Consider the following 12,522-nt stretch of genomic DNA (forward strand, 5'->3'; position numbering starts at 1 on the left):
CATGGCCCCGTGGTCCCGGGAGGCGGTGCTGACTCTGTACCGGGCTCTGCTGCGCCGCGGCCGCGGCCTGCGCTACACCGACCGGGATTTCTACCTCGCCTCTATCCGCCGCGAGTTCCGCCGGAACCAGGGTCTGCAGCGGCTGGAGGACAAGGAAAGGCAGCTGGAGAAGGGGCAGACTTTCCTGCAGAGCAGGCTCGGAGGCCTGGTATAGACATTTCCTGTAGCTCCCACGGGTCCTACTTACCTCCCTCTTCTTTCCAAAATTCCCTCGCCAACCAGAAGAGATGATTAACAGTCACTACCCACCACTTTCTTGAAGAAGTCCTGAAGGTGCTTCCACAGGCACATCAGGAGGACTCTCCTGTTCTCTTCACAAATGCATTAGGTTGCAGGTAGGTCATGTGCAACGATATAGCCATGTTCTTCGTGCTGCTGTTACAATGAGCTTTGCAAAAGTGTGGGGTTTTTTCTTCTTGGGGATGACAAGGGAACGTATCCTTGTTTCATCCGCGCAGGAACGTTCCCCCCGGCTTGACTTCAGAAAAAACAAAGGGTAGTTTTAAACCACCCCAATCAGGCAGGCAGGCAGGCAGGCTCAGAACCTTGGACACTGACTCAGAAAACAGACCTAAAGTCATAGTGCAGGAATTTCTTGGTGTTTTCATGTAGGTTCACTGGGAATTCACCTATAGGTACAGTGATGGTAAAGTGTGGTTTGCAGGATCACAGAATCATTTAGGTTGGAAAAGGCCTCTGAGATTATTAAGTCCTATCTTTGACTAATGACCACCTTGTAACTAGAACTGGCACTGCGTGTCACGTCCAAGTTAAACACCCCTGGGGATGGTGACTCCATGACCTCACTGGGCAGCCCATTCCAATGCCTAATCTCCCAGTCTGTGATGGGGTGATGTCCAGCCTGAGCCTTCCCTGGCACAGCTTGAGGCCATGTTGTCCAAAGATACTCTTTAAATTTAAATGTCAAAGTCAAGTTAAATGGAAGTTTGAGGACGCAGAAGTACACATGTAAGAAAATAATTCATGTCAATGTTTTCACATGATTCATCTGAGAGTCAAACCACCCAGTGTTGAGGGCAGGAATAAACAGGGGTCTGGGATTGAACACCGTTCAGAAATTATTCTGTGAATGGAAGCTCTGAATCTGCTGTCAGTTCTTGAGGAAGATTCTCCTCTGTTCCAGACAGTTGACCAACCCTATATTGCCTTGTCTGTGAACAAAATCACACTTGTTACATTAGAAATTAGAAAATAAATTGGCTCTGCTTTGGTTGAGAAGCATGAATTATAAGAAAAATACCTGAATAGTCATAAAGTTTTGCTTAATATGCAGGATTTTATTACAAAATAATGCAGAAGTAAATTCTACTTTATTTCATTAAATCTATTCAATTATTAGAAACCTCACATCAAATTTGGATGTGTTCCCTCAGGTGTTGAACGTTGCTTGGTCAGTACTGTCCTGGCACTGCTGGGAACAAGCAGCTCTTTGAGGAAACATAATTAGGGAAAGGTGCGGGGTTGTGTGGTCCCTTCTTGTGGCAGAACCCGGGAGTAGCGGGTGTGAGGTGTGGGAGAAGGGAGTGAACCATCAGGGCTGTGCATTTTGGCCCGTGTGCGTAACATTCCCACTCTTGCAGGTAAGATGGCAGGTGCTGGGCCGCGTAAAGGCAAGAAGGATGACAACGGCATTGGCACCGCCATTGACTTTGTGCTGGCCAACGCGCGGCTGGTGCTGGGCGTGGGCGGCGCTGCCATGCTGGGCATCGCCACGCTGGCCGTCAAGCGGGTGAGTGCCATGGCTCCGGGAGCAGGGAAGGGTAGCCAAGACAGCCAGGGTGCTGCCAGTGGCCTGGGTAAAATGCAAGCACTGGGCCCTCGGTGACTTAGACTTTTCTTGGTTTAGATGTACGACCGGGCAATCAGTGCTCCCAGCAGCCCCACTCGCTTGAGCCAGTCAGGAAAGAGAAGCTGGGAAGAGCCAAACTGGCTGGGCTCCTCCTCACGCCTGCTGGCCCAGGACATGAAGACCAGCCTCAGCCGCTCCCTGCAGACCCTCCCCACTGATCCTTCAGCTGCAGACACAGGTAAGAGGCATGGCCATCCTCCTGCATCACAGAGCCATCCAGGCCTATAAACCCTGTGTTTGTTTAAAAGAATGCAAGGAAGGAAGTATCCTTTCTGGCCCGGGATTTTTATGTTTTTCTTTTAAGTAGGTCCACTGGTAACTTTAAGAATCAGAACTGACACTGGAAACTAGTCAGTAATGGTCATCTATTTGCACTCTTCATTCCTCTCATGACTTCATGGTGTTAAGCTTTATTCTCCCCCATTTTTTCTCTTTCGATCTGAATATCTAATCTTTCCTGGTAGAAAGCTATTCCATTCGTTTCAAGCACTCTGTTGCCTTTCTTTGGGTCATTCCAGTTTGCTTGCATCTTTTTAAGGGGGGAGTATTTGAGTTGTGGATGTACTAGCAATTTATAGCAGTATTTCCTGCATTATTGTTTCCATTTTCCGAATAATTTCTGGATTGATGTTTCCCTGGATAGTGCTGCTTATCACTGCGTTTGTCTTCAATAGTCTATAGAAAGTGTCCTGTAGTTTTCTTTCTGGATGGGATAATCAGTAATTTAGAATCCAACCATGTTTTGTTAACATGTGGTTGGTTCTTTGTTCTCAGTGGTTTTATTTTCTATCCTTGGTCACTCATTTACACTTGGAGATTTAAACTAAAAATTAGAATCAAACTATTAACTTGATTTCTAGATTATTTTAAAGGAAGTTATCTTTGGGATGCCATAGGTTTTATGCTGAGGAAACATTAAAAACTAGACAGTTGTGTTAAATAGGGTCTAGATCATTTGATTAGAGTCCTCAAGCACATGGACTGAGTAATAAAAACATTGATGATGGTGTCTTAAATTCTTCAGTTGGAAGTACACTAAAACTCAGTGTGGAAAAAGAATTTTTTCATAAATAGGCAATGACATCTAGTTCCCTATGGTTTTGTGCATTATTTCCTTCACACAAAAAAGCTCAGATCTGTCCAGAAGAATCTAGTGGAACAAAAGACAGCAGCTGCTGAGGCTGGGCTAGATGGGTTTGTGTACAGCTTGGTCAGCCATTCCTCACATGTTGTGTGGCCGAATGCCCATCACCAAACAAATCTGCAACAGCCAATTTCTTTAATGGGGCCACTGACTTGACAATTTCTCCTGCACCCCTTAGGTATCACAGCCCTTCCAAAGTTCTCTTAGATCTGTAATTCCCCTTTAATTCTCATTGTTAACTTCTAAAACTCTTCATCCATGTTAAGAGACATCTGAAACTGATGGGAAGCATTGAATTATTTCTTTGGGAAAGCAGTCAGAAAAAAAGGGGCTCAGAGAATCTGTGCGAGTCAGAATCTGTGCATTGTTTAGTAATGCAGGTGGCAGTGTAAACCTTGTATTGTTGCATTGTGCCTCTGGGTGGGCTCTCTGGTCTTTTTCCAGTGAAAGTTTCAGAGGGGTATCACTGGAGCTATGATGGCCTGAGCTGGGATGGCCCCAAGATCTGTCAGCTCATCATCCCAATAATTCTTCTGATCAGACTCCCAACAACTATTTCATTTCCAGGTGGCACAGTGTTCTCTGATCTCATATGCTAGTCAGCACTGGATTTCACTGTTAATTTGTAATAATCTGTTTCAATGTTAAAACTTGAAGAGATCATGATGGTTGTTCAAAAGTGTTTTATTCACTGGTCTGGCATCACACTGAAAGTTTCTGAACTGGTAACAGCACTAAATTTTTTATGAAATTGAGTTGAGATACTGTCCACATAGCCATTAAAATTACATCTTTGTACGTAATATTAGTCTGGCTAAATTTCAAATCTAGTAACTTGTTTTCATTTGTCTTGATGCTCTAGGTAGTATGTTTTGAAGTTCCTCAGCACCCCGCTTTGGAGTGGTACCTCCGTAAAACCTGCAAAATGTCTGCCAAGGGCATTTTTGAGACCTGGGAGACCGCAGTTCTGTGCTGCAGATTCTGTTCTGTGGAACACTTCACAGCAAAATCAGCTGCAACCTCAACAGTTTTCCTTCTGTCTTGCAGACTATTTTCGACCCACAAAGCTCAAGCCATCTGCCAAGAAGAGTCAGGTGGAGCTGAAGAAGTCCCGCCTTCGCCTGTCCCTGCAGGAGAAGCTGTTTGCATACTACCGACGGCGAGTGGCAATCCCAGCAGATGAGCAGGCTCGAGCCAAGCAGGCAGCTGTGGATATCTGCGCGGAGCTTCGCAGCTTCCTGCGCGCCAAGCTGCCAGACATGCCCCTGCGGGACATGTACCTCAGCGGCAGCCTCTACGATGACCTGCAGGTAATTCCTGGGGGCGCATCACAGCTCCTAACTCAGGAGGCTGACCGTGCAGGGGCGTTTCAGGCTTCCCTGTTGGCACTGCTGGCTCAGCACAGCCCCTGATGATGCCTTTCCCACTGTGGAGCTAGGCGTTGATTTATTTCCACAGTGCTGTTTGAACAGGCATGGCCATGCTGCTCTGTCATTTTCTACAAAGCCTTTGCTTTTTGCTGGTTTATTTCTTCAAAATATCTCAGTCCTTCTTTGCTTCCTCTCTGTCTCTCCTTTTAGCTGTGTTTTTCTTTTTGTTTCTCTGGTAGACATTTGTTTTCTCTCCATCCCTCTATAACCATCCAAATACATTATACTCCTTCAGAACTCCTGTTTATTCATGTAGGTCTTTCCTACCCTTTTTTTTTTTTTTTTTTTTTTAAATGCATGACAGACCTGGATTGGACAGCAGTCCCTGCTGCAATATCTCCCTGATGGCAAGATGCCCATGGCTATAGTGAGTGATTCAGAGGCACACTTCTTTGTTTGAGTCAGAGCTCTGGAATGGAGCACGGAATGTCCAGTGAAACTTAGACCTGGGGTCTTAATCACATTGGTGAAAAGGGATCTTTAATGACCTTTTTCCAAACAATGTGACAGACCAGGTGAGGGCAGTGTACCTAGCTGTAGTGTTGGATTATTAAACCAAGGCAACAGAAGCTTGTCAAGAAACTTAATATTCTGTCTCCTGTTTAAATTGTCATGTGGTGTTGCTGTGCCCGAGGCCAGCTGCATGGCACAACCAAGGAGCAGATGTAGAGCAATATGAGGCAGAATGATTCATCTATATGCAGTCCATGTCAGGTCTCTAAATAGTACGTACCACATAAGCACTAGCTTCAGCTATACCTTGGAATTATTCCACTGATGGTTGGAAATAGTCCTTCAGAATGCCTTTTAATAAAGGGAGGCTGGGAATCGCATGCAGAGAGGAGAGTGAGACAGCTGAATCCTTATTCCAGGTTCCTTTGGACAGAAGGCTATCTAACGGTGGTGAATAAAATGAATGTGGAGAGAGAAAGCTTATTCTTACTGACTTTTCTCTCTTGTGAAAGGTAGTGACAGCTGACCACATCCAGCTTATTGTACCTCTCATGCTGGAGCAGAACCTGTGGTCGTGTATCCCTGGGGAGGACACTATCATGAACATTCCTGGCTTCTACTTGGTGCGTCGAGAAAACCCAGAGTACTTTCCTCGCGGGAGCAGCTACTGGGACCGCTGTGTAGTGGGAGGTTACCTTTCCCCCAAAACTGTAGCGGACACCTTTGAGAAAGTTGTAGCTGGGTCCATCAACTGGCCAGCAATTGGGAGTCTCTTGGACTATGTGATCCGTCCAGCAGCTCCTCCAGCAGATTTGACACTGGAGGTCCAGTATGATGCAGATCGGCATCTTTTTATTGACTTTCTACCATCCCTGACACTGGGGGACATCGTCCTCGTTGCCAAACCTCACCGACTGGCCCAGAATGACAACCTGTGGCGACTGAGCCTGCGACCAGCAGAAACAGCTCGCCTCCGCGCCCTGGACCAGGGCGATTCTGGCTGCCGCTGCTTGTGCCTCAAGATCTTCAAAGCAGTATGCAAGTTAAACCCAACTCTGGGACATCTCACTGCCAGCCAGCTCACCAATGTCATCCTGCACCTCTCCCAGGAAGAGTCCAACTGGTCCCAGGACATGCTGGCTGATCGCTTTTTGCAGGCACTGAAGGGGCTGATCCGCTACTTGGAGGCAGGTGTCCTTCCTAGTGCCCTGAACCCCAAGGTGAACCTGTTTTCAGAGCTCACCCCCGAAGAAGTGGATGAGTTGGGCTATACCCTCTACAGCTCTCTGTCGGAGCCAGAAGTCTTGCTGCAGACGTAATGGGGCCTTACCTAGGGAAGTGTTGATAGGGTTTAGCCAATGCAGACTTTGATTACTGTGAATTATGTCTCCTTCACTTCTCCCTATCTCCTTCTCTGTCTCTCTCTTCATCACTCCCCCCTTTTAGTTCATTAGTAATTCCTGCTGTGGAGTTGGTGCTCCCACTGAATTTTTTGGTGCTACTGGTCCATTTCCACCGTCTTTGCCCCAACAGGTTCCCTTTGGCTAGGGAAGAGAGGCTAAAACTGCATCTCTGAAATCTTCACATAAATTCCACTGAGTTTAAGTGTCTACCAAAAAATAGACCAAACTATGCACTTCTGTAGTACACTTACTGCAGCAAACTCCTTTTGGTCTGAAGAAGGTGGAACTGGGCTGGTAAATCCAGTGATGATTTTAGCAGACTTGCACTGAGGTTGTTTAATTTTCTCCAGCCTGACTTTACCCCATGTTTCTTTTTCTCTGCTGTCCCACACTGTCTCACTTTCCTTTCTTTTATGTCCTTTTGGCCCAGTCATGCAGGGCAGACTGAGTGAGATATTTTCAATAGGGTTTTTTTTGTATTTTTGAGTGGATAATGAACTGCACTGGCAATATTTAGGGCTGTAGAGCTTGAAATTAGTGAATTTCCACAGCTCCTGCTCCCACAGAGCCTTCTCATCCTTTGCAAGCTGAGTTGGGGATTAAGGGCCAAAATTTGTCCAGTCTGCTGCAACACAACCTCCTCTATGGGCAATTCTTGTTGAAGGTGTCACAGGGGATGAAGGAACCTTTGTAGTCTGGCTGTGTGATGCGGCAGAAGGAGCAGAGCTTGCTGTTCCTGCCTAGCCAGATCTGCTGGGAATGGCCTCAGGAGTGGAGAACAAGGCAGCTCTTTAGTTGTCTCCAGCCTAGAGATAGTGAGGGTGATTATAGGGAAGGGATGGGAGACACACAGGGGAATGGGGATTTTTTTTTTTTAATCATCTTTTCCCTAAGAGCTTATGGTTGTTCTGGTTTACTGGAGGTGGTAACAAGACTGCATGCCTCAAAGGGCTTTGGAAAAAGCACACACAAGCCAGATTCTCACCAGCTCTAAAGGCTGTGAAGGTGATAGAATTGAACTGGTGTATCAGCAAGGGTCTATCCCATACACTGGTATTAGGGTACATATACAAAGCTGGCATTTAGGGATCTATTACCTTTGCCATCTGCTCTGTGTGCTTTAGTCTCCTCCCCAGAACTGAGGCTGTCCATCAACTTCCTCATTCCCATGTGCTGACTTTCCAGTTCTCCCATTTTACAAATACTCTTAGAAAGCTGGTTGAGGGCACACCTTCCCATTCCCTCTGTTTGGACCTGTTGGCAGAGCAGTTCTGCCCACTCCTGTCTATGGCTGCTCTCAGGCTGTAGACTCTGCATTAAGCCACCTGCTGTCTTCAAAAAGTGGGAGAGAAGGTGTCCCCCCAAGTCTGGAGCTCTGTGTGTTTCTCAAAAGATCAGCATAACTATTGTTTCAGAAACATATTTGCCTTTTCCTTGCTTTAGCAGCGTTTTTTGCCCTTGCTGTTCAGCCTGCTTAGCCAATGGAGAGGAGTACTGCAGCAGCAGAGTTTGGAGGGAGCAGGAATCCTTTTCTCCTTTTCTCATCCCTTCCTCTCAGGACTTCCCCCATCTTTGACAGAGAAGTTTCAAGGTGAATTTCAGGAGTGGAACCATGGAGGGAAGTCTTTCACCCTGGGTTCTCTTCAGAGGCAGTGCTGGTGAGGTGAGGGAGAAGCATCTTTCTTGGACAATCCGTCCATTTTAGCCAATGTGTCAGCATTCTGTATACAGTGATAACGCAACATTGCATTTTAAATTATTTAATCCTTAGGGTACTGGTATTTTCTAGACTGCCAGATGTGTACTTTGAAGTCTGTGTGTGTATATAAAGTCTATAGTTTATCAAAGGTTAACGGGAATTTGTATGACTTTGTGTTTTGTAAGTTTTGCAGCAGTCAGTGTTGGTCAGCTGTTGATTGCTCTTCACTCTGGTTCCCAGATTTTTCCCCTCTTCCTTCCCTTGCCCCACACTGCCTTTCTGATGTCAGCCTTCCTACCCTAAAAGCAGACAGATGAGACTTGGAGCCTATAGGCTATTGGGGGAAATTCCCCTTGTTTTTAATTACTTGAAGGTCAACAAAAATATTAAAATATCTGGGTTGTCAGAAGTTCCCCCAAAGCTCATTTCTTCAGTGTGATGTCACCCCTCTCTTGGTGCTGACTCCAGTACTGTGGTCTTCACATTTTAATAGCAATGTGGTTGGCAATGATTAAAACTCTAGATAAAAAAAAAAAAAAAAAAAAAAAAAAAAAAAAAAAAAAAAAAAAAAAAAAAAAAGTGAGATATGACTTGAGAACAGTTGTCACATACCTATCTATATATATAATTTTTTACATGTATGCTTTTACTTCTTCCTGGCAACCTAATGAATTAATATTTTATGGCCATTTTTGCTGCTATTGAGCTCAATTTGTGTATCAAATGAAGACTGAAGCTGCCTTTTTGCCTTTTCTGTAGACTCTGCTCCACCTCACTTTTATCAATCATCTCCATCATTTCTTCCCTTCAGTTTTGCCCTCCTCTGAGCTAGCCATGAGCATGTTCTCACGAGGCAAATGATCACTTCCTACAGGCAGCCACCACAGTAGGCAGTATCTGCCCTGGCAGTGGCAGTCTTCACAAAGACCAAAGATGTGATGGGTCACAGGGACACTGCAGCTAGGAATATTTTAAGAGCAGGGTCAGGTATAAGGGGCAATAGAAGCAGGGAAGAAGGTGTAGAGTATGTATGCAAGAAACTTCCAGTAATGCTGCACCCAGCCTGTGGGTCAAACAGAATGTGGTAGTCTTTCTAACTTGCACCTTTCAGTATTAAATGCAGTACATGTGCTGATGTACAGCCTGGAGGGCCATCTTACCTACAGATAGGTTACTTCCTGGTCAAATCTGTAGCACAGAGCAGGAGAACCTAAAGCTGAATGTGAAAAGGGCAGCTCCTGGCCACCTTCCTGGCAGAGCAGCTCAGAGACAGATTGATTGTAAGAGGCCCAGGACATGCACTGGGGTGGTGGCTGCCTCAGCTCCAAGAATGTCCCCATGTGTTCTGCTGTAGCTTAGCTCACACAAGCTTCCCGTGAGATTGTTGTCTTATTCCCTGTAACCACAGGGTGAGGACCAACTTGCTCAGCTGTGGGTTTCACTGCTGCTGAGCTCCACTGCTAATCTTTCAAGTGAGATGAATTTCTTTTCCTGTGTTTAAAAGCAATTATGGAAACAAGAGGCTGCTTTCTGCCCCCCCTGGCAAGCTGCCATCAGGGCCCTCATTCTTAGCATGTGGGCACGAAGTGAGAAGTGAAAAGATGATGCCTCATCTCTCCCAGGCCTGGAGGCTGTGGATTTGCAAAGGGGAAAGTCCAAGTGCATGATCTGTGACGAGTGTGTGGAATTCTGAAATAAAATTACTTCCCACAGTAACCTGGTTGTCTCTGGCATGTTTATAAACAAAGGAACATCTCTCTGCTTTCATCTCTGTGAGTCACCTTAATGCTGATACAGTTCTGCACCACATCAGTACTTGGGGACTGACTTTCCCCTTGGTGATTCACTTGCTTTCCCTTTGCAGCTCTAGGCACTCAGCACTTTGCAGCTTGTCTCAAGGGAGCAATCAGCTCTGCGCAGCAGCATCCTGGCTCCTGGCAGCTTTCACACCAGTCACAAGGTGATGCGTAATTGTGGTGCTGAGCCTCTCATCCTCTCTCCCATAGTCCGCATGCCTGGACAGGCACCTGCTTTTCATGTGGCTTCCCAGACTTCAGAGGCTTCTGTGCCTCTGGAATATTAAAGTTTCCTGTGTGGGCTCCCCCACCCTTGTTCAGTTACACCTTGTTTTTATGTGCCAGGCCTCTCCCCAAATGCAGTCCTCTCTTATCCAGGCATCAGCCTTGAGGCAGCAAGGAAGCTGCTTTGCCAGGAGCCCATGTCTGGTGTGTTGAAGTTCTTTACAGTAAGACCAAGTTTTATGTGCCTGCTTGGGAAAGTGGAGTGGAAATGTTGGATGTCAAATAAAGTGTGAAGCTGTGCTGCTTTTCATGGGTCTCAGGCTTAATTCTTGGAAGACATGCTATGGTGGCAACATTGTCCTGTAAGACTTGTCTTAATGAGGACTCTGTAATTAACTATTTTGGAGGGTATTTTATGATACAAAGGGAGTCTACATCTCTTATTTTTTTTCTTTTTTTCTAACATCCCTTGCCTGCATTGCTTTGGTTTTTTTCCTTTAATCTGTCCTATGGTAGAAACAGATCAGATGAGATCAAGCACATTTCATGCCATACAGAGTGTTACAGGAGCTGCTAAAATAAGCTGCTTTGTGAAATCTGTGACAGGTTTTACCCCCTCAAGTTAAAGCCCCTGGAATGCCTAGAGCCTGTAATACATGGTTGATATATGCAGCAGTTTGCACGTTTGTCCTGGCTTGAAGAGGGAGGAAAGATCAAAAGATAAGTGTCTGTTTAATGTAAAGAAGAAATAATTGAGGGGAGTGATGATAATTATTGCAAGTATGGAAAAGGTGCCACAAAGAAGAGCAGAAGTAGTTCTCCAGGCTGCAAAGACTTAGAATCTCTTTGTTCTTAGCATAAGGAACAAACAGCTTAGGAGGAAAGTGAATTTTGGAAAAAGCAAAATATTTTGCCCACTTTGTTCTATAATCACAGTCCTGTCCTAGATACTAATGTAGATGAGTTTACATTTTACTTATTTATTTTTGCATCTCTTAATTTTAAAAATAAATACATAAATTGTAGCCTATTTTGTATCTAATCTTAAACTAGGGAAGAAAAGATGACTGAACCCCAAATTTGAGATTATCATGCAAAACTGCTGAACTGCATTAATGTTTCTTTTTTTTTTGTTCCCAAATACCTAGTTGCATCCATGGTTTTAAGATTTATTTTAATATTCTTAACTTTAGAAAAGCTGCAGACAGCTGCTGCTTTTAAAATTTAGTCTCATAGGGGAAAAAATAAAACTTAAAAAAAAAAAAAAGCCTCTTCTAAATTTTAGTTTCACAGAGAAAAAGAGGAGCCTGTTCCAAAGGAAGAATTTCTCTTCCAGAAGTGCTCATACCTGCACTATTCAAAGGCTCCAGCATGGCTCACTGAATCTGGGACTGTATCTTGAGATGTGGGGCTTTGCCCACAGATGCAGCAAGCAAGAAATGGGAGATGCTACCTCCTACCAGTGAAACCCAGTATTGGCTTCCAGCCCTGGGAGAACTGCTGTGGTCCAGACAATCAGGGCACTGTTTGAGATATCTGCATTTTATCTTCTTTATCCTTGTCCAGGCTGAGTTACTACCTGCGTTTACGATCTGAGGGATTCAAGAAATATCCTCCCCCTCCCTTTTACGCTTTTCTTTTCTCTCTCCTTTTTTTTTTTTCCTTTTTTTTTTTTTTTTTTTAAGATTCAACACCTTATTCAAATAGCTTTCATTTAACAAATGTGTTCCTTACACAATCAAGGATGAAATTTTTACTAGCATACTTTGGAAGGACAGCATTACTCACAAGTCAAGGACCCAGAAATATGCGGGTGAGCAGGCTATTATTCCTTTCTTTATAGTATGTGATCCTGTGGAATAATCTTGCAAACAATAAGCCAAAAGAGGGTGGTAAGACCAATGGGTAAGGCAAGGATAATCAGAAATCATTCTGTAGATAGGAAACGTTCTTGTCATTTTACAAAAAGCAAAGAGAGTGGGACACTGAGTTTGGTTCAAGGAACTCAAACTTCTCATGATCTTAAGCTTTCATAAGTACTCATGCAGAAGTCAGTTCTGAACAAAATCACATTAAACACACTAAAAGTTGGATTGATTTTTATTTTGCTGCCCTGGTTCAATTTCCCTGGCTCCTGTGGCTAAGTAGCTCTTTGATCTGTCTATTAACACTCAGTGCTAAGGTTCTCAGGGGAAGTATATATATATAAATACTAACCACATTCTTCATGAGAAACCTTCTCAATACAAATAATGGGCAAAAGTTGCTCACTTGTGTTACTTGTTTTGTTTAGGATTTTCTTTTGTCAGGCAACAATTCCCTGGCTTCAGTGCAATTCCACCCTTCCCCTTCCTCTCTCTGTGGTGGAATTGTCACTGTTCAGAAGCACAGGGGTGAGGCTGTCCCATAAGACATCGCACTACAATGATCCTGGTCCTGTAC

The 12,522-nt window shown here is 44.6% G+C and overlaps 2 protein-coding genes across 3 annotated transcripts; both read left to right on the forward strand.

Moving 5' to 3' along the window:
• Positions 1-214, forward strand: MIURF (mitochondrial elongation factor 1 upstream open reading frame; the record flags this gene model as incomplete). The annotated part of the gene is made up of 1 exon (XM_083858716.1): positions 1-214. Exon 1 carries the CDS (start codon positions 2-4, stop codon positions 212-214), a length of 213 nt encoding a protein of 70 aa, XP_083714842.1. The 5' UTR covers position 1.
• A 67-nt stretch (positions 215-281) lies between these two features.
• MIEF1 (mitochondrial elongation factor 1) lies at positions 282-10,390 on the forward strand. 2 transcript variants are annotated; one of them, XR_014589769.1, is made up of 6 exons: positions 282-395; positions 1,662-1,810; positions 1,928-2,108; positions 4,122-4,384; positions 5,470-9,831; positions 9,924-10,390. XR_014589769.1 is itself a non-coding variant. In XM_083858715.1 (5 exons), exons 2-5 carry the CDS (start codon positions 1,667-1,669, stop codon positions 6,274-6,276), a joined length of 1,395 nt encoding a protein of 464 aa, XP_083714841.1. In that variant the 5' UTR covers positions 282-395; positions 1,662-1,666; the 3' UTR covers positions 6,277-10,390. The 2 variants fall into 2 exon arrangements, 1 of the variants encoding a protein (XP_083714841.1); XM_083858715.1 differs by having other exon boundaries at positions 5,470-10,390.
• The last annotated feature ends 2,132 nt before the right edge of the window (positions 10,391-12,522 follow it).

The sequence above is a fragment of the Zosterops lateralis genome, assembly GCF_965231275.1.
Source record: "Zosterops lateralis genome assembly, chromosome: 4".
NCBI lineage: Eukaryota > Metazoa > Chordata > Aves > Passeriformes > Zosteropidae > Zosterops > Zosterops lateralis.

Bases quoted from the DNA above. Each gene is read 5' to 3' on its own strand.
- MIEF1 (XM_083858715.1), top strand. From the start codon at position 1,667: ATGGCAGGTGCTGGGCCGCGTAAAGGCAAGAAGGATGACAACGGCATT. The intron at 1,811-1,927 runs GTGAGTGCCATG...TTCTTGGTTTAG, and splicing joins CCACGCTGGCCGTCAAGCGG to ATGTACGACCGGGCAATCAG. The intron at 4,385-5,469 runs GTAATTCCTGGG...CTCTTGTGAAAG, and splicing joins GCCTCTACGATGACCTGCAG to GTAGTGACAGCTGACCACAT.